Consider the following 20,159-nt stretch of genomic DNA (forward strand, 5'->3'; position numbering starts at 1 on the left):
GACTAACTAAATGCAGGATGGCTCTAGATGAATCTCATCTTATTAACCTACTAACCCATGGTCTCAGGCTCTGATTGAGAATCTTGAAGACATGCTTAAAGAGCACATACAAGGGCTTGTCTGACATAAATCCAAATAGACGATTCTAAAGAAAATGAAAAATAAATGAGTGCAAAGGGCAGAGAGCATGGGAGAGGGGGCGGCAGAGAGGTGTGGGCTGGATGCCAGGCTGCTCACAGCAGAGGTTTCCATCTTTGTGTCTGCATCCCGAGGCTGGCAAAGAGCTCGGGTCGAGTTGCTCGCTACAGACACTATTGATCACGCCACATTCGGTTCCACTTTACGCAGAAGCCTCTATTACCATAGTGACCAACTGAACCATCAACCATTCCCCCCCACCCCCATCCCAGACAAATCCACCCCAGACATTTCTGCCAAATATGTCATCAGCTCGTGGGAGACCAGCAGTAAGGAGCAGGAGTATAGCCTACTGTGGGATGGATTCATGACAATCACAACATAAAAAACAACAACAACGCCCTCAAGGGTGGAAAGGAAGGTCATTCATTGGGAATGACATCCTGGAGCTTTATTTCAAAAGAGGGATTCTTGACAAAGTGTGCGTGAGGAACACTGGTGAAATGGACAACAGCGGCACGTCTTTTGAGCACTTGGCCATGTTAATGGTGACTTCGACGCTGGATGGAGAGATGGAAACCACTGACTGGGAAACAAAGCCATGGAAAACTGCTGATATTTACATAGAACGGCCCTCGTGGAGCTCTTTGTGTACGTGTTTACGAGTGAGCGTGTGGCACACCACGTAGAGCTTACGCCAGGCTGCAGATACATTCAAGCCTTGTCCTGAAGAACAAACTGCCTTGCTGAGACCCTTTTTGAAACAAAGGCCTGCAATTTAGAGCGGGCTCACAGGCTCATTCTCTCAATGTTGGTTTTAGTAAATTTGCACCGGTTTCTTGGCAAATAGTGCTTTGATGTTCCGAGGCCTGGAGGAGCCTTCAGGCTGAATGGAAGCTCGACGGCAGGGCAGCTCTGTTTGTTTGCCCTTTCGTTGGGCACGCACAACCTTTACTATGGCCAATCATCTGCCCTGAAACCAGTTAGGCAGGGGGTGGGCATGCCACACACACACACACACACACACACACACACACACAAACACACACAAACAAACAATTGCAAACTAATGCATAAGATGATAATGCACCAGGAATTTCAGAAGATAAAATAATCAACACATCAACTAGAACATCATCGCTGTTGCTGGTTAAACAAATGCACAGGTCGTTCTTGGCTCTTGATGTGAAGTGCACAGCACAGCCAGCATGGTGCAAATTTTGATGTCTGAGGAACTCAGGTTTGGCTCACTTTCCCTGAACAGTTGAAGCCATCGTGACAATGTTCTGAGCTTGCTTTAGAGATGGCATGTCAATCATACTGCCATGAAAGGTGAAAGCCCCCTGAAGAGAAGAGAACAGAACAATGGCTGAATAAAAATAAAGGCAGATATTGTCTAGAAGAACATATCCTGCTACATAGCTGCAAAGCATCTATGACACTACAAAGAAGAAAAGGATGTTTATTCATTAATTCCCTAGAGAAAATCAAGAAAAGAGGAAAGAGAGGAGAGAGCTTGTGTATGTAATACATTTAGAATTCTTTTTTTTTTGTAAGGGAAGTATTTATTTAAATGTTTTTGTTATTGGTATGTAGTGAATAAATAATTTGCGGTTTTATTCAAGTTGGTTGGGAATTTGCCAATGAGTTAAAAAAGCCTAAGAATCATGAGAATGAAAATTGAAATATTCTTGACAGATGCAGGAATTAGAGCTGGAAGTCATTTTTTTGCATAATGGATATTCCTACTGTGCTTCTTAACCTCTTAAGAAGAAAGTGTTTCAATAATTACATGACATATGCATCAAAGAAACTAAATATGTAAATGTAAATGTAATGTAATGGTGATAAGAGTGTCTAAAAATGACATGTTGAGAGGCAGTAAAACCTCAGGTGGGAGCTTTGCAAACATTTTCTGTAATAAATCTGTGAGGATTCTGCAAGAGGGCATAGAAATATACAAGACGACACAAAATAAATTGAGCAACTGTGTCCTGGAATCTCAGTTTGTGACCAAAGAGCCGAATAGGGAGAGAGTCGCTGACACCCCCAGGCCATTCTTAGCGTAGGAATTACTGGCAGATTGTACATTACTAGCACATCTCAGACACGCGCAGCCCTACCGAGCAGAAAACACAGGACTCAATGATGCACTAAATTAGGAACTATAATATTCAACCCCTCATTTGATTTTCTCAGACAAAAGCTACAGTGCAGTTTGCGTCATGGAGGACACCTTGATGCTACACAGATCTCTGTGGAAACTCAGGAACTACTCAACATGTACCTTTCCCAACTTCTGATGCTCCTCGAAAGCAGCAATCAGCTCTGTGGCCCACTTGATCTTCTCCGGACTGGGGGCAAATTCATCTTGAACAACCTTGATCTGGTTGGGATGAATCACTTGTTTTCCTGGAAAGAAGTGCAATAAACAAATAAATCGATCCCTAACAACACACAAATGAATAAATAAATACATAAATATTCCAAAGAGAAAAAACACATTTAACTGGCCATGTCTCAGTAAAAGTAAATAAAGATAAAGATTAAATATTTTTGGAATGGTTAAACACCCATACTTCAGTAACTTTGTTTTAAAACCACCGATCATAACATGTACAAGCCAAAAATTTTACAACTAAAATTCTGTAAAAAAAATAAATAAAAATAATCTCAGATTATTCCTCCACGTTTAAAGGGCTTTGCCCCAGAGAAACAAAGGCCCTGGCGGGTATTTGCTCCTCTTCCTCCAGTACAGCTCCCTGACCAAGAATGAATTTAAGGGACACAGCAGGGACAGAGGATGCTATGAATTATGGGTGTCATCCCGATTTTCGCCTCATGCCCCGTTGAACTCTGAAACTTCACTGCACGCTTAGTTACACTCCAATCTGAGGCCGCCTCTGTGAGACTTGACTTGCTGCTTTTATTACAAGCCTGTATGAGATACACACACACGCAGACACCTCAACACACTTCATACACAGATACACAAAGATATAGATGTCATGGACAGCAACTGATGCCTCTCATAAGTTCAGCTATGTGTGTTAATGATCCAATGCTGGGGTTAAAAACAGATGAACATCAAATCATCCATTATCTAACTACCATCGGTTTTTAAACCCAATTTTATATTAACTAATATTATCATCATTACTATTAGTGTATTATTTTATTCATATTAACATTTATACTGATAAATACAATAATACATGATACAAAATAATAATAATAATAATCATTATTATTATTATTATTATTATTAATTATGCAAGTCTGTTCTAAAATGATGTGGATGCCATTTTTAAATATTTCTTTTTCCTCCATGCTTTACAGCATCAGATAAGAAACTAATACGGATTATGGTCATGATGGCAGAAACCTTATTCTCAAAAATACCATCTGTCCAGCAATGAACCATAATATTCAAGACGTGTTCAAACCTCTGGGTGATGAGAAATATCTCTTATGATTTGCTTCAGCTTGTCTCTTAAAAGAATTACGGAAAGGTAGCTAGCTGACAGCCATAGAATTTAATACATGAGAAAACCATTAGCTCCATCTGTGGCTCTTACCCCAGTTAACCCCTCTGAAACAGCCCCTGCCATGTGTTATCCATTGAGTTCCCACATAATTTAGCACACAATGTTACATATTGCAGCGTAATGTCAGTCATATGTTAACACAGTCTTGCAACAGCACAGGTGTTACTTTCTGCATCTTTTACACATTGTCGAAGCCAAAGGCTGCAAGATAAGACAATCTGATGATGCAGCTGGGAGTGAATGGGGCGTCGGGTTAACCAATGACAGCTAAGCATGCGCTTCAATGTAAATAAAGCAAACCAGCTTGGTGACTGTGTTTATTATTGAGCCAACAGCGCTGCAGACGGAAAAATCACCAGTGTGTGTGTACTGTCCCTCTGCTGCTCTGGAGGAGACGGCCTGTTGGATCAACACCCTAAAGCTGAGGCTCAAGGTCCATGTTTGTGATGCCCATCCCAGAAAAGACTGGCAGGGGGTCGTTCCCTCACATCAACAAAATATGCCTCTTCCCCAGACTGCCACCTGTTCAGGAGCTGTCTGTTCTGAGCCGTCTAGTGACAAAGTGAACAAAGTGGGCGTGGTGAGCCCTTACACAGCGCTGCTATTGGACGGTTGCTGTGCATCATTAATGCTCCCCAATGCCAGCTGGCCAATCAGGAGGTGCCATCTGGTTTGGCTACGTCTGGTTGGCTCACTACCATTTAGCTGAGTGCCACTGTCAGATGATTCTCAAAATCTCACATAGATGGACTGAATCTATCAAAAAGGCAGAGAAAAGTGATACACTGAATACTGAATAAAATTAAGAAGGACCATTTTATTTTGGCACCTAAATTAATATACTGGAAAAAATACTGAAGAGACCAACCATTTTTTTTGTTATTCATAACACAACACCATATAGTTAACTAAAAGTCCTCCTAAAGAAATAAATATGGGTCAAGGTCAAATCACAGATGAGCAATTCAGGGAAATAATGCTTAAGCCACAATTGTGTGCAGTTATACATAAAAGAGGAGAAAATAAAACTTACTGTTAATTTGTAATTTTTTGGCATTTTTGTTTTGTAGCAGATTTAACTGCTTGTCTGTTGATGAATATGTTCCTGTTGCAGTATTTTGCCCAATTATTATAGGAATATATTTACTTTAAGATAAATATTTTAAAAGTATTTTTATGATGAATAAAATGCCTGAATAAAGTATTCAAAATCTAAGAGCTCATTAAATAAAATGTTCGGATTTAAATTTTAAAACATTAAAATCAGAAACATTTCCCAATATATATTTTTTAATAATACATAAATACGTTTTCAAAATAAAAAATGTGATTTCAACTAACAATTCCATTTATAAAAAGCATTCTGAGACTCCATTTGCAGTATTTGCATTAATATAGTGATAGATTTGCTTACAAAAAAAAAAAAAAAATGCCTAACCTATATTTATCTGCATGCAATTTCAATTGCCTACAAACAAAATCTCACCCATTCACACACACACACACACTTCACACTGAGGGTGTAAACTGTAAACTGTGTTTCTGTAGGCCTCTCGACACAGGGACCTCAGACTATCAGTGGAGCTCAGCGCATGCTACATGAGGAGCCGCTCCAATTCAGACTCGCACGAGAGGCAGAAGAGAGTCATCAAACCCGATCCCACCTGCCTAATGACAGGCTGCTGAACAGAACGCCCGGCTGATGGGCTGCAACACGGCACGACCAACCCACGGGCTGGCTGCTGGGGAAATAAAAACACACAACCTTGCAGTGGCACCCCCATAGATAACCTGGGATGCCACAAACCGAAAAAAAAAAAAAATCATAATAAGTAAATAATTTAGTTGGATCACATGCTTATTTAATTTTAATTTTAACTTTAATTTTAATTTAGTGCACTGTAGAAGCAATTTCTATCTTCAAAAAGAAAGCAAAAAGTGTCAGAAAGATTCTGAAAGCCTTTTACATAGTTTGAAGGTGATCCAATAATAATTGATTATTATTTTACATTAGTAATAATATCATGGTAATTTGAAGAGACTATGGTTATCGTGGTAATTTATTTTTATAATGGTTGTAAATGCCTTTTAATTAATCAAATAAATGCTCCTAAAATAGTTTCTGTATGAAATGGCTTTGTTTTTTGTTTGTTTTTTTACCCGAGTTGCAATTCTATCATTATTAAATGATAATAAAATGCAGTTGTAAATTAAACCTAGTGATTAAACATACTAGATGGAATTATTGATGATCTTTGATGTAAAAAAAAGAAGACAGGACCAAAGAGAATGATCTTTAGCTTTGTGCTGTGTTCTGGAGGAATGGCAGTGCTAGTGTATACAGAGATGTGCAGGGAGAACAGTGTGTATTCTGCAAACAGCAATTACATATTCATTAACAGAGGCTCAGAGGAGGGCTGTGTCTGGCCTCCCGTGGCCAGTTACCCGCTCACCAGGACTCATTCACACACACACACACACGCACACACACACACGCACACACACACACACACACGTTGCCTGGCTACAAACCCACAGAGCGCTGAGCAGTGAACATACGTCTATCTCCCATAAACACACTTGTAAGTAATGGATACACAGACACAGATGCATAAAGAAACATGCACACATGCATACACTGCTAAACATAACTGGTAACTTTCTTTGAAGTTTTATATACGTAGTATGTTATTAAAAGCTCAAGGAATAAATAAAAAAATCAATGCAATATGGACAGCATACAAAAATTCTAAATATAACACATATATATATATATATATATATATATATATATATATATATATATATATATATATATATATATATATATATATATATATATATATATATAAAGCTGAAAATTCTTAAATATAACAATGATGTCAGCACTAATAAGGCAGATATCCAGAAAAACATGAGAAGTAGAGATGTTCAGATTGTAGGGAGAGAAATGCTAAAAAATACACAAAAAAACCTCACTAATCTCTAACCACTAACCACATATACAATTAATCAAATTTAATTATATTTATAATTGTGGAATGTAATTAATTTTGTACATACATTTTTGTGAGAAATTTTGCAGGTTAAATACAATTAGTGCTCTAGCAACAGCAGCAAGTTGTTGCTTTCCACCTGTATTTAACCAAGAATATTTCTTTAAAACTACAATATACAATATATAACAAGTAAATCTCTTCAGCCAATTATTAGTGCTCTGTTCAACATGTTTTGCTGTACATCAATTTTCTTCAGTTTAAGCCAGTACATGCTCTACCTGCAATCATACATATGTAAGTGCATGCATTTTTACTGAGATCCTAAACCATCCGAGTCCAAAAGAGCCTTTTGTTTAAGGAAGACCAGGCCAGGATGTGATACAGTAATTGAACAGAAATGAAAGATCATTTGACTTCACAGTCAGCATACCAGTGAAGCCCATAAGTGCGCCCTCTCTGGCCTGCTGCCTCAGTCCTTCCACATCCTGATAGTCAATATAAACAAGATCGATCGCCTGGAGACCGAAAGCTTTGGTGGTGACCACCACTTTCTGCCGAGCATACAGGAGTTCTTTAGCATCTTTAGTGCGTGTGGCTCCTGCAGGTTAAAAGAGATCCAACATCTGATTTTTACCCAAAAATTATTAAACTCAAGCATCATATATGAGAAAACAATTTGCAGTTTGAAGGGATATTAATGACATATTATCATAAAAATGCATATTTTTCATTAGTCAATTAAAAGAAATTGTATTATTTGTGGTACTGTCATTCAACAAATAAGTGAATGTAAAAGAAAAATGTGTATAAATAGTGAAATAAAAAGATAGCAGACCTATGCTGGCACAGAAGTCATCTGACCCGAAGACAACTCCGTCATGATGAAGACCTGCCTTGGGCCCAAGATCTCGAAGTGCTTCACACACTGCCTTCGAGAGAAATTGAAAATGAAGAGATGTGCGAGAGAGAGAGAGCGAGAGAGCGAGAGAGAGTGTGTGTGTGTGTGTGTCCATGCATGTGTACTTTGGCAGTCCATCAAGTCACCCAGTTAGACGACTCTAATTTTCCCCCAAACTCCCTTAATCGATGTCCATGCCTTTGTTCTTTATATTGTGTTTAGAAATGGAAAATAATGGAACTATATATAAAAAAAGTTACACACACTCAAACAAACACACACACACAATTAATGGCCCATCTCTGTCCCCGTGAATGGGGAAATCTGTGAAGACCGTCCAAGGCTGTAACTAACCCCAGAAGCAGGACTAGTGAGAGACAGTCTGGAATGTGATATGACCGTGTCAGGCACGGAGCAGATGGAATTGCTTGAATGCTTTTGATGAGTTCCAAATTAATTTCAGTTCTTGCTGTGACTATGCAATATTTCCCTGTCTTGGCTCTGGGATTCTGTCTAGCCAGCACAACAGAGGGCTGGGGGGGGGGGGGGGGGGGGGCTGCATGTTTTATAAGAGGACAAAAATTTTTTCTCAGATGGTTCAATTTTATATTTTCTCATTCAAATTATAAAGTTGCTATTTACCTTAAAATTCAGCAGACCCACAGCAGTTTCCACAAAGGTGACCAGGCGGATGGGTTCCTCAAGCTCTCTGCCTTTTAAGTTTCGCTGGAACCTGTCAACAAACTGAAATGGACACACCCACACACACACACACACAGTCAAAAACAACACTTTAAATCTAGATTAAAGAGACAACATTACTCAAATGCCATGCCTAATTAAATTTAAAAAAAAAAACTTCTGACTCAGGGTTTTGAAGAAAAAAGAAATATTACTTCAAAAACTTGACAGGATTCACACAGTCTCCTGTTTCTTAGAGGCTCTTGAGATATACTACAGGTTCCAGTCTGGATTTACAAAGAAAGGAGCACTGAATATGAAAAAGGAAAGGATGAGATTTGAGCTGTCTGGGAGCGCATTTCATTTCAGTTTTATGCAGAGCTTCGGCTTCCCCCGGCGGACAGACTCATGAGACTTGCGACGTGTGATACGACACTTCTCCACGCTATTCATTTTCCTGCTAATGTTTGAGCTTACCTAAGAAAGCTTTAAAATGAAGTTTGGTGCTTTGAAGACCAAAGCATTCCGATTTTTTCCAACAGACCAGTTCACAGCTAGCCGTGGACTGCCAGTGGGGTTGCCCAAATTCCAAAATCTATCATCTGGAAACACACAAAAGCTCCCTCTGTCAGATATTTTCTCTTAAAGCCGGTACAAAAAAAATAAAAAAATAAAAAATAAAAGGAGTGGGGAAGTGAAAGGAAGGGGAGAGGGGGAAAAACTCAAAGCAGAAAAGTGTTATTCCCTGTGCCCCTATTCTGAAATAACCTCAGGTACGTCAAGGCTAGTTTTCCAAATAAAGGCCAAAATATCCCACACACACTTGTTTTATTAGCTCAAAAAATATGCCTTCATTGACGGATTTTTTTCTAATGGGGGAATTTTAATCATCTCCCCATTCAATCTCAGTAGGATAAATCATATCTGAGAGATTTGCATAAATATAAACCATCAAAGACTTTTCATCTTCAAAGGGGTTTTCAAGACCCAATAAGCTTTGTACTGTAATCATCTGAGGTCACAACCCTGCAGGAGTAATGCTGCTATGGCAACATAAAAACGCCAACGGCTTAGCATAATATTCCCCTCGAATGGAGAAAAGGGAGGGAGAGGGAAGGGCTTGGCGGCCCTTCCATTTCCTCACCATCTCTTTTTTCAGTCTCCACATTGCCCTCTCCGACAGCCCCAGATTTTTGTGCAAAATAACTAACTAAACGTAAGCATTTATGTAGCTAAAAGCTCTGCCCTGTCACACGCCTTTCTCAGAGAGGCGCCATTAGGACACTGACGAGTGACAACAAACGAAAGGTATGCTTTTACTGTGCCGAAGTTTCAGGATTGATCTACCTTTTCAATATTTACACATCTCGGAGGGGGACTCAACATTGAACCATACTTGCGCAAATTCTAATACCGCTCTCAGGTAACAAGCTTTTCCAGTCCCTATAGGCAGCTTGCCAAAACCCACACTTCTCGGCATAAGTCCCACGGCGGCCCCATCCACCATGATCCAGATTTTGGAGCCGCTAGAGCGAAAAAGGCGGCAAGTGGATAAGTTTCAATTAATTCTCTTCAAAAGAGAGCCAGATTAAATGTTTCCGGCCTGCTGAAGTGCTCATTTCACCGTGTGGCGGTGGTGGAGGGGTGGGGGGTATAGGTTTTGAATTGGGAGTGGATGGGGAGGGACAGAACTCGAGCTGGTTCCTTTCAGGACTCAGTAGTGTGGCGACCAAAGAATGCACACGGCTCCGAATCTGTGGGAGAATTGTCTGCGGACAAAAGGAGGGGGTGGGGGAAGAGTTACGCCTGTTATAGTCCAATAAGCCTTGTCAGTCAAACAAGCACACAGAGAGAGGACAGAAAGGGAGAGTAGAAGATTTTCACACAAAAGAAAACAAGAAAGTCCATCTTTTAGCAACAAATCAGTCTGGAGGTTCCTCTGCTCATCTACGTGAAGAAAGGGAAGAAAATAAACAACAGAGGGATTTAGGGTCGGCCACCGGGACGAGAAGAAGAGAAGGAGGAGAGAGATAATCAGGCTTTTAGTGGTATGACTGTGTTGTGAGTTGGATTAGACACTCGCTGACTGATCATCACAGACAGAAACACACAAGGGATAACAGAGATATTTAATGCTACAGTACACAATAGCATTTGATAGCTGGGGTTTATTTTACAGTGATTTTAATGTAGCACTTTAACTTTTACAAGCTCCATTGTGATTTGATGCTCCCTCATTCATTCCACAGTAAAACATATAATAACACCACTGGATTAGCAAGCACATATAAATAAATACCAACTTCGTAATGACACCAAAATGCTGCTGTTTAAAACAGTTTACCATGTTGTTATTTAACTTGCAAATGACTTGACATTCAAAAAATAAAGCAGTTCCGCCCAATGTTGCCATGTCAGACTGCACAAAGAAACACACCAATAGTGGAACACATCCATGGTCCCTCTGAGAGGAATTAACTGGAAATGGCTATTTTTTGTACATATTGCGTATTGAACAGATTTGTTGTTTCTTTGAGGATATCGGTCAAGCAGCAACAAAAGCTGCAATAACTACATCATTTTTACAGAAACTACATGACCATGGTCAGTCCTGGTAACGATTCTGTATATCCAAGTATGACAACATATCCAAACTGTCCAATCACCAGAGCTTTTAAAGACAGCAAAAAGGAGAAAAAGAGAAAGAGAGAAACGCCTTCTCCTTTCATGTTTGTCTCACGCCACTTTCAAAGCAGTGGGCCCATGTCAGGTCAGTGCTACATGACTTCCTCTCCGCTCACAATCTCCCGTATCCTGCTGCGGCTATGAGCTCAACCGTGTGCAAAGCATGCAGAGAGCATGTTCTAAACCCCACTACATATATGTGCATTTTTAAATGCACTCGCACACACTGTATTACCAAATGTGATGTTTGTGTAGAGGTTGTATTGATTTTGAGTGCCTAAGTGGGTAGTGAATGGTTGATGGTGTAGGTCATTTTACTTTGAAAATGGGTTTATTTTTGATGTGGGTGAGAGTAGATTAGAGAGTAGAGAGAATTCCTGAAACCATATAGTCAAGTAATTCATCTTTTTTGTTTTCCATTTATGTATAGATTATATACAATTATATATATAGAAAACAAATTCAGAGGAAAGCAATTAAGTAATAGACAAAATGGCAGTGAACAAGAATTAGAGACAAAAATATGAACACCTGTCAGCAATTAAAAAGTGAGGAAACATCGAGCGGCCTGGGAAATATATGAGCACTAATTAAAACTGCTAGTTAAAAACTTCCTTCTAGTCTAAGCTAACTGTGAGCAACAGACCAGGGACCCCCTCCCATCTCTCAACGTCCCTCCCTCCCTTCATCTAGCTAGTTAAGACATTGTGGATTCTTTCAGGTCTTTTCAGTGGTCATGCAGAGTAGCTGAATACTGCAGATTTGGGCTGGGTTGGCTGGTTGGTTGGGGGAAAAGAGCTGGAGGGATTTGGGGGCTGGTGTATTGGCTATGCTGGGGGCCACCAGGGGCCTCCTGGGGCCGCCTGGCAGAGGAAGCCCTGCTTTGATGGACGAACAGATGTCTAGAAGAATCTTCAACACCTCTTGCAACACACACACACACACACACACACACACACATACATGGAGGTGATCAGGAGAAAAGAGTGTTTTGTGGCTTTTTGTTCATGTCTGCTAGATTTGAGACCATCTGTAATGTCACTGACTGGCTGACTGACCAACAATCTGATAATGAGATCTATATGAGTGGTTAAATTGTCCACCTACGTGTATTTGAACAATGCCAGACCTAAATAATCCCAAGTATAGGTTTATTGAAGAGGCCCTGTGTTTCCAGGGTAAAGAAGTACTTTGTGACATCTGCCTTGTGAAGCTAGTTTTAAAATGGCTTTCTTGAGCTGATGCCAAGATATACAGCCCCATTTCTCCCCGGGCCTGGCTACAGGGATCAAGCCCTCTGTACAGACTAATAGAAAAGATTGTTATTATTGCTTTGAAAGGGCCTGTGGTTTTGTCTTACTCTGTGAGTTCAGAGGGTGTTGTGTTCTTTTCAAAGGATGGAAAATGCAAGAGTACACTCAAGGTATTTTTAGTGTCTCATTTTTCACATTAGACAGAGCATAGACTTCAACTTGTGGGATTAAATTATTATGAATGGCGCATTACCTATAATAAAATCACAATCATATGGAAACATCTGAGTCCTCAATGCACAATTCAACATTTACAAATGTACTGATAAAATTTTTGGAGGAAAACGCTACTGTTTAAAAGTTTGATAGAAGTCTCTTATTCTCATCGACACTGATTTTGTTTGATCAAAAATACAGTAAAAACTGTAATATTATGAAAGGTCATTACAATTTAAAATATACGGTTTTCTATTTTAAATATACTTTAAAGTGTAATTTATTTTTCTGATGGGCAAAGCTGAATTTTCTAATAGGCTGAAATCATTCTAATAGGCAAATTTCCTGCTCAAAAAAATTGCTGTTTCTAATTATTACCAATGTTGGAAACCGTCAAACATTATTTTTTTTTTTTTAGATTTTTTCAATGAATAGAAAGTTTAACAACAGCATATAATATATATTACATTTTTTAACATTATTAATGTCGTTACTGTAACTTTTTATCAATTTATTGCATCCCTGCTGAATTAAATGATTAATTTCTTTTAAAAAAAAAATCATACTGACCCTACACTTTTGAATAGATGTGTACAACTGAAAATTGTATATTGAATGGCATGAGTTGAATGACTACTTTTTTAGTCTTGGCTGCTCACTGTATAGTTTATATGTATGGAAAAGTGATATTTAAGTGATATTAATCTCTTTTTTTTGTATTTTAAAGGAGAAATAGTAAATAATGACAGAATGCTCATTTTTAGGTGAACTACTTGTTTAACATGCTAAAAGGCTCACTCACTCACCCACTGCACCTCTCCTGTATCCTCCACCTTTGGCAGCATGAGTGCTGTGGGAAGCACGTCTGCCTGCAGAATCACCTCCATGTCAGCTTCAGCCAGGCCGCTGGACACCGAGTTCACCCGCACACACTTCTCCGTACGCCCCAGATCCAGCTCTGCCAACATCTTTGGGATAGTTTTCCGAGCTGCATCCTGTAAAAAAAAAACAACAAAACACAGCTGTTATTAAAGAATGGAAATGTCCCAAAGCATGCTCCACCACAAAATGAAAGACCCAACTGTTTATGCAGTATTCAGTGATAAAGATTGCAACCCCCCACCCCCACTCCTTCCACCAAAAAAAATAAAACCTGAGTGGATGTGTTACATAATTCAGACTCTCTATTTGACCAAGAACACAGGCTTGTTGGTATCAAATGTGGAAAAGTGAGCGAAAGAAGGTTAGACAGGGATTATTGTTTGTTTTTGTTTTTTTTACTACTGGACATTGAGTTGTGTTTACCTAATAACAGGAGGACATTTGTTATAAATATATGTGTAATAAATATTAGGTTGCATAATAAATATTATGTTATATATGGAAAACTACAAGCTATAAAAATGCAACATGGGACCTATCCGTTTGAACTGGGCATTGGGTGCACTTGTAAAAAGATAAAGATGCATCAGTTTAGAAGAGCGGACGCTATGTAAATTTACAGGGGAAGTGGTGGTTGGCACCTGGGATTACAGTGCGGAGAAAGATATAGAGAAAGGGATCAACCTCACTACAGCGGATTCACCAAAGGCCATAAAGTGAAAAGCCTTGCACACATGTCTTCCATACAAACACCACAGACACATGACCAAAGGAAGTGGAGGGAGGAAGAATCAAAGTTAAAGCCACGTTCCAGAGCCTAACTGTGACAACAGCAGCACACGCCAGGAGATTCAAACCAGATGCAGCTCAATGCAGAGGTTTCCACTGGTCTGAACACAGCACTCCATCTGAAGGCAAATCTGGTCTCAGTTAAGCAAGAGAAGGAAACAGTAGCTCAGGAGTTGTCAGGTTAGATCAGAAGAGGGATGAGAAAGCCCAAGAGAAAGAGAGGAGGGAGGCCAAGGCTCAGGGGTTAATTTAACTTGAATGAGGAACTACTTTGCCTATGTCATCTTCACAAAGTCCACTGGCACCTCTACCCAAAAATGGGTTGCTCAGTGGTATAGTTTTTAATGTATGGAAAAGTGATTTTTTCTTTTTAATTCCTAAGTTGTTGTTGACAGACAAATAATGAAAGAATGCTCATTTTTAGCTGAGCTACTCGTTTCAAATGCTGAAGGATGGACTCACCCACTGCACCTAGCCCAGACCATAATGGGCATAAACCAGCCAAATACATGGCATTTACTTCAACTTTAGAGATAATGAATAGAAGGAAAGGCTTAAATGTATTGGATGTCTTTTATGGTCTGTTATTTGATCAATATATTGTAATAAGAATGGTTACTTTTGTTATTATTATTAAAATGATCATTAATAAAATGTATAACCTCACAAGTGATGCTATGTTTCTTTTTCTTTCTTTTTTTTGGGGGGGGGGTGTTATTGTCTAACTGCGATCCAGGTATTACATATTGTGTCAAAAAGCACAAACAGAAAAAAAAAATAATAATAAAAGGGTTCTGCATGTCAGCTATCTGATATTTAAAAGAAAAAAAAAACTAAATAAAATAACATTATCAGTATTGCTCATGACAGTGCAAAGATGGTAAATCTCTAGTCTAAATCTGTAACCCTCTTTAAAGCCGAGCTTGGACTATAAAACCTTTCTTTTGAACTGGTAATCACAACCAGACTGGATTCAAATTCCCTCAACCTAGATCTAAAATAACAACACTGTCCAACATTTTTATAACAAAATTGAAAGTGTACACAAGCCCAGAGCTATTAAATCATCTATACAACATCTGCAGAGTTGAAATCCAACACACAATCTAGACACTTGAATCTAAACTGACATTGTGGTCCTCAGTTTACGGTTTATGGTAGGAGTTGCTGAATAGCAAAATGAACAACTAAGTGATCCTCAATAGGAAGTCATGTGTACGCTTAAAATCCTATTATACATTTGGAGATCACAGTGGTAATATTAGGAGGGCCAAGGTTTTATGAAGTTATAACTCAGCATTTGTAAGGCTTCTATGGTGGATCCAGTTTGAATCCTCCAGTATAATCCAAGACTGATCCAGTGTCTTAGACACTGGCGAACCAATGGCTGATATCAACGTTCACTCTTGAGCAAAAACACAAGGCTTTGAGTAACAAATCAACATCAAAAAGCTCCTATATCAGTCTAAAGACGACAGCGTAGCTAGAAATGGACCAATCAGTATGAAATAACCACTGAATTGTGTACTGTTATATCAAACCTTCATGCCATGCGAGTATCTGCTTTTTATAACTATGTTTTGCTTTGAACTGATATTCCTGACAGCAAAACATTTGAATTTCTATGTTTCACTAATCTCCCCTCACAGTGAACTCACAGAAAGAACATTCTCAAGAAGATCTCGGGCTCCTGAGGGGACCCAGCCATTCCGAGCCAGAATTAAAAGTACTTTGAAAGCTGAAATGTTTTACTTAATGGAAACCTGTCCAACTAGTTGCTTCAAAAGACTCTTCCCCAATCTCCCAGGATCCCACAGAGTGACCAGGAGAATCACAGGTTTGATTCTTTCCATCAAAGTCCATCATTAAAGCTCAACACAGTATCATGACAGCACGTCCACAAAACACTCAAAACAAAAGACAGACTTTAACGTTTGTAGACACTGATGTCTCATTTAAAAAAAGGCCAGATCATTCACATTTTTAGTAAATCTGGACTCCAACTGTTCAATATGCCATGAAATTGATATGCATTTGGATTATTCAGTGTCTAATCATGTTTTCTTATTTTCTTATACATTTGCTATATTGGTAATGGGAGCAAAAAACGTGAGAGGGGGAACACAAAGAAACTCAATTTTCTATTTTTCTATTTAACAATTCTCACTTTTGTAAATTTTTATTTTTTTTCATTGTAACTGGCCGTGATCTTTCCAGTAATGAGCCGTGAGAGATGGCGACTTTGATTCCCTAAATGTGTATTCTAAGCAAACAATGTCTCATGGACATGGTCTGACAGGTGACACACCGGGCATCTGGAGCTCTATTCCAGATGAATGACTAACAGATCCAGCATCTGATTCTGCATTTGTCCGGTTCCGCATGAGAGGGAAGCCTGTCCCTCAAGGCTCACCGCTAGATTCTCTCAGTCTCTGGAAAACCACCACTTCTCCTCACACTGTGAGGCTGAGGAATGATCTGTTACTACTTCAGAGTGCTGCTTGGGCAACTTACATTTTACTGACTGGCTCCGCCAATCAAAACAGACGTTTGTAATTTGATAATGAGAGGGGTACAATATGTGCTTTTCTTCAAAACTCAGCGTTTTGTGATATGTTGGGCCGCAATGGAGACTCCCATGAAGATTAAGAGAGGTTAAGGTAATGGAGCGTTCAGATGGGACCTTGGGCCACATTCAACATCTGGTATTCACGGTTAACTATGGATGCTACTGTTCAAGGGCGCTATTTATTTCTGTTCTCAAAGTACTTGAAATGTCTGTTATCATAACCTGCCTTTAAGCAATACAATCTACACATCTGATAGCTGTGCCAGTGAAAACTTCAACCTAAACAAATAATTCTTAACTATGTGCCACTGCCGACAGTGTAGCCTTGTGATGCAGGCTGCATGTGAGAGTCTCTTCTGCTACTGAAGCGCTGAAGGAAGTCTGTGATGAGAGTGGGAACAAAATGATCTCTGTGCCTCTAGGGAAATGACAAAGCTCAGTTTTTCTCAGGGTTTTGTACTGTATCAAAGTTGTATAGGTAGCAACTCTTGAGAGGATTATTTTATACTATTCAAACATACACAAAAAAACACTAAACAGTGCAAAATAAAGGTCTTTGTAACTTTTTAAAGCTGAATATGATTGGAGAAGTTTTTCTAGCTGTGTTGCACTAATAAGAGTAACCCAGATATGACACTTTCCACAAATAATGTACCAAATGGCTTAACCCCCCCCCCACCCCACAACAAATGTCAAACTGTACAACAAAGGTCCTTAAATTATCTGCCAACTTCATGAGCTCAAACTAAATATTATATGAATGTTTTATTTTCCCTTATAAAATAATGTATATTATATTATATTATATTATATTATATTATATTTTTAACCCTTCTTCAAGGGAGCAGATTATTTGCTAGAAACTTACAAAAGCAAAGGCTGTGTTGTTTTTTTTTTTTTTAAGTGGCATTATATGGAGTATATGGGGTACAAGGATTGTTGGCCATTAGGGTTGTTCACACCTGCTGCCAGAGACAGAGCTTTATAACAAAGTCACCTTTCTGTGTCAAGTTTGCCATGTGAAGCAAAGAAAAACTATTAATAATAATAATAGCAACATGCTATAAGACACAATCAATCACAGAGGGGTTAATACAGTTAACTAAAACTAAATTAAAAACTAACTATAATACCCATAAAAAAATAAAAATAAAAAAATAAAACATTTTATTTACTTGCTAAATGCTAACTAACACAAAATTATATATATAGTTTAGCTTGATGTACTAAAGTAACTAAAACTATAGTAGAACTGAAGTAAAACTATAGACTATAAAACCAAAAAGGGACAAAAACACATGGAAAAATTGCTAAAACCTAAACTAAATGTAAAATGAAAAACAAAATATTATTATTATATAAAAAAAAATCTAGATCAAATCAAAAACATGAAAAACTACTACCACTACTAAATTGGATCGATTTACTTTGCTAGATAAAAATTGGTTTACATAATATGTATTATGTATTAATATGTTATAAAAGGCTTAAATTATCTCTGTGCATTATAAAAGGCAGTGTGTGATGCTGTATAATAGATCCTAAATGAATTAACATAAAAAGAAGCATAGTCTTATGTAATTTTGTTGAAACATATTCTTAATGAAGCCTATCTCTAATCATGTGTTATTGTTCTGCACAGAACACATGTATCCATTTATCCTGAATGAAACCAGTCTTTAACACCTCTCTTAAAAATGGATCATACTGTGGGACCGAGAAATCCCCCCAGATCAAGCAGATATCACTAAAACACAGCAAACTCTTAAAACATATCTCATGACTCATCTTAGTTACGTGCATCAGGCATAACATACGAGTGTCTGGTTGCATATAATGCAGCAGCTATGTTTGACATGAATCCTTTTCCCGATGAAAACGTGAAGAAAGATCTTTATGTTGTAGCTGCAAATTGTGAGTGAGATATTATGGCTTATGTTGACTACTCTGGCTCCTTCCACAGGATTCACAGAAGCCAGGTGTGTGTCATTAGTCTTTACAAAGCATGAACATTAAAATTACAGGAAGAGTTTACCCTCTGTGGCTCTCATTTGTATTGGTGCTTATACACTCCTGGGACCTCATGACACGGCAGTGATGTCAAACTGAATTGGTTGTTGCATCAAATCCGAAGTATGGATTTTATGACTTTTTTGTTTCTTATTTTTTTGATAGTTCTTTCTCAGTATCTTTTAATTGTATGCCAAAACACATCTCAAACATTATTCAAAAAATATTTTTTTGGAGTTCCACAGAAGAAAGTTAGTCACACATAAGTATATAACAACACAAGAGTGAACAAATGATGAGAAAATTCTCATTTATGGGTGAATTACCTCTTTAAAATGCATTAGAAAAACAAAACAAAAAACAAGTGTTCACACGTCCTCAGATTCCACAAACCAGATCTTACAAAAACATCAGATCTATCATGTCATAATATTTAATTAACATAAAAAGCAGAGATGATGTCAGATTTGTGATGGTTAAAGAAAGCTTTCAATCTCCTCCTCAGTCATCAACAATCGGGACCACCCTACATCACTGACCCTTCAATAAACTGTACCCTAGTATGACTACACCGTTCACACAGCTCCTATGGCAAATGTTTGACACACACAGGCCACATGGTTGACTGGCAGGCAGTTTCTGGCAGCACACAAGGCTATCAGAGTTCACTAATGCTGGGGATTCATTTTCTGGGTGAACGCCTCAGATCGCCGCCGGTTGTTTCTCTTGGCAGTAGAGCCTCCTGTGTTCCACTGGAGCGTTCCTCAGCTGCACTATTTGAAGAGAGCCCTTTCTACTTGAAGGAATGGTTCATCCAAGAATAAACATTCTTTTAATCATTTACACACCCTTGTGTCATTCAAAATCTGCTTGATGTTCCTTTTGTGAAACACAAATGAGATGTTTAGCAGAGTGTACAAGCTATTCGTTTTCATACGACAAAAGTGCACAGGAAGTAGACTTGTTGGACTAGTCCAAAAATAAAAAGAGCACAGTAACAGACATTTTTGGTTTGGTGGAAAACCATCCTCTGGCTTTCAAATAAGTTGTGCAATTTTAATATGGACATTTTCAAACATGGCACATTTCTGTCTTTTCCTCACTTATAGCATGCTCACATATTTTGGAGTTTGCTATATGTGGTCATCATTTACTTTCACTGTATGGAAAATAGCAGCGTGAACATTCTGCTAAACATATTTTTTTGTGTTCCACAGAAGAAAGGAAGTCATACAGGTTTGGTACCACACTGGTATGATATTTGATCACATCAACCACCACAAACGCGAACCAGGACAACTTTCTTAAGCAAGCTCCCTGATAAAATGATCTCAAAGGCTAAATTGTATTATTTTGCAGTATTTGAGATGTGGACTTAACTAAGCCTCATTACATTACTACATTATTGCAATGCATTGCGGAGTTCCCTATTTGAACCAAACCAGTGAGAGTGTGGCAGAGGAAATCTGAGATTACTTCAAAATGCCGACA

The 20,159-nt window shown here is 38.4% G+C and overlaps 1 protein-coding gene across 2 annotated transcripts in view; it reads right to left on the reverse strand.

The window, feature by feature from the left end:
* Positions 1–541: 541 nt before the first annotated feature.
* The window catches only part of clybl (citrate lyase beta like), a 60,645-nt gene continuing 41,027 nt past the window's right edge, over positions 542–20,159 (reverse strand). For both annotated transcript variants that reach the window (XM_026217950.1, XM_026217949.1), the window contains exons 3-8: positions 13,225–13,413; positions 8,226–8,327; positions 7,521–7,614; positions 7,116–7,283; positions 2,426–2,550; positions 542–1,481 (exon numbers count right to left, since the gene is read on the reverse strand). In XM_026217950.1, the coding sequence (XP_026073735.1) occupies positions 1,386–1,481; positions 2,426–2,550; positions 7,116–7,283; positions 7,521–7,614; positions 8,226–8,327; positions 13,225–13,413 (774 nt within the window). In that variant the 3' untranslated portion in view covers positions 542–1,385. The remainder of the gene's footprint in view (positions 1,482–2,425; positions 2,551–7,115; positions 7,284–7,520; positions 7,615–8,225; positions 8,328–13,224; positions 13,414–20,159) is intronic.

The sequence above is a fragment of the Carassius auratus genome, chromosome 34 (assembly GCF_003368295.1).
Source record: "Carassius auratus strain Wakin chromosome 34, ASM336829v1, whole genome shotgun sequence".
Lineage (NCBI taxonomy): Eukaryota > Metazoa > Chordata > Actinopteri > Cypriniformes > Cyprinidae > Carassius > Carassius auratus.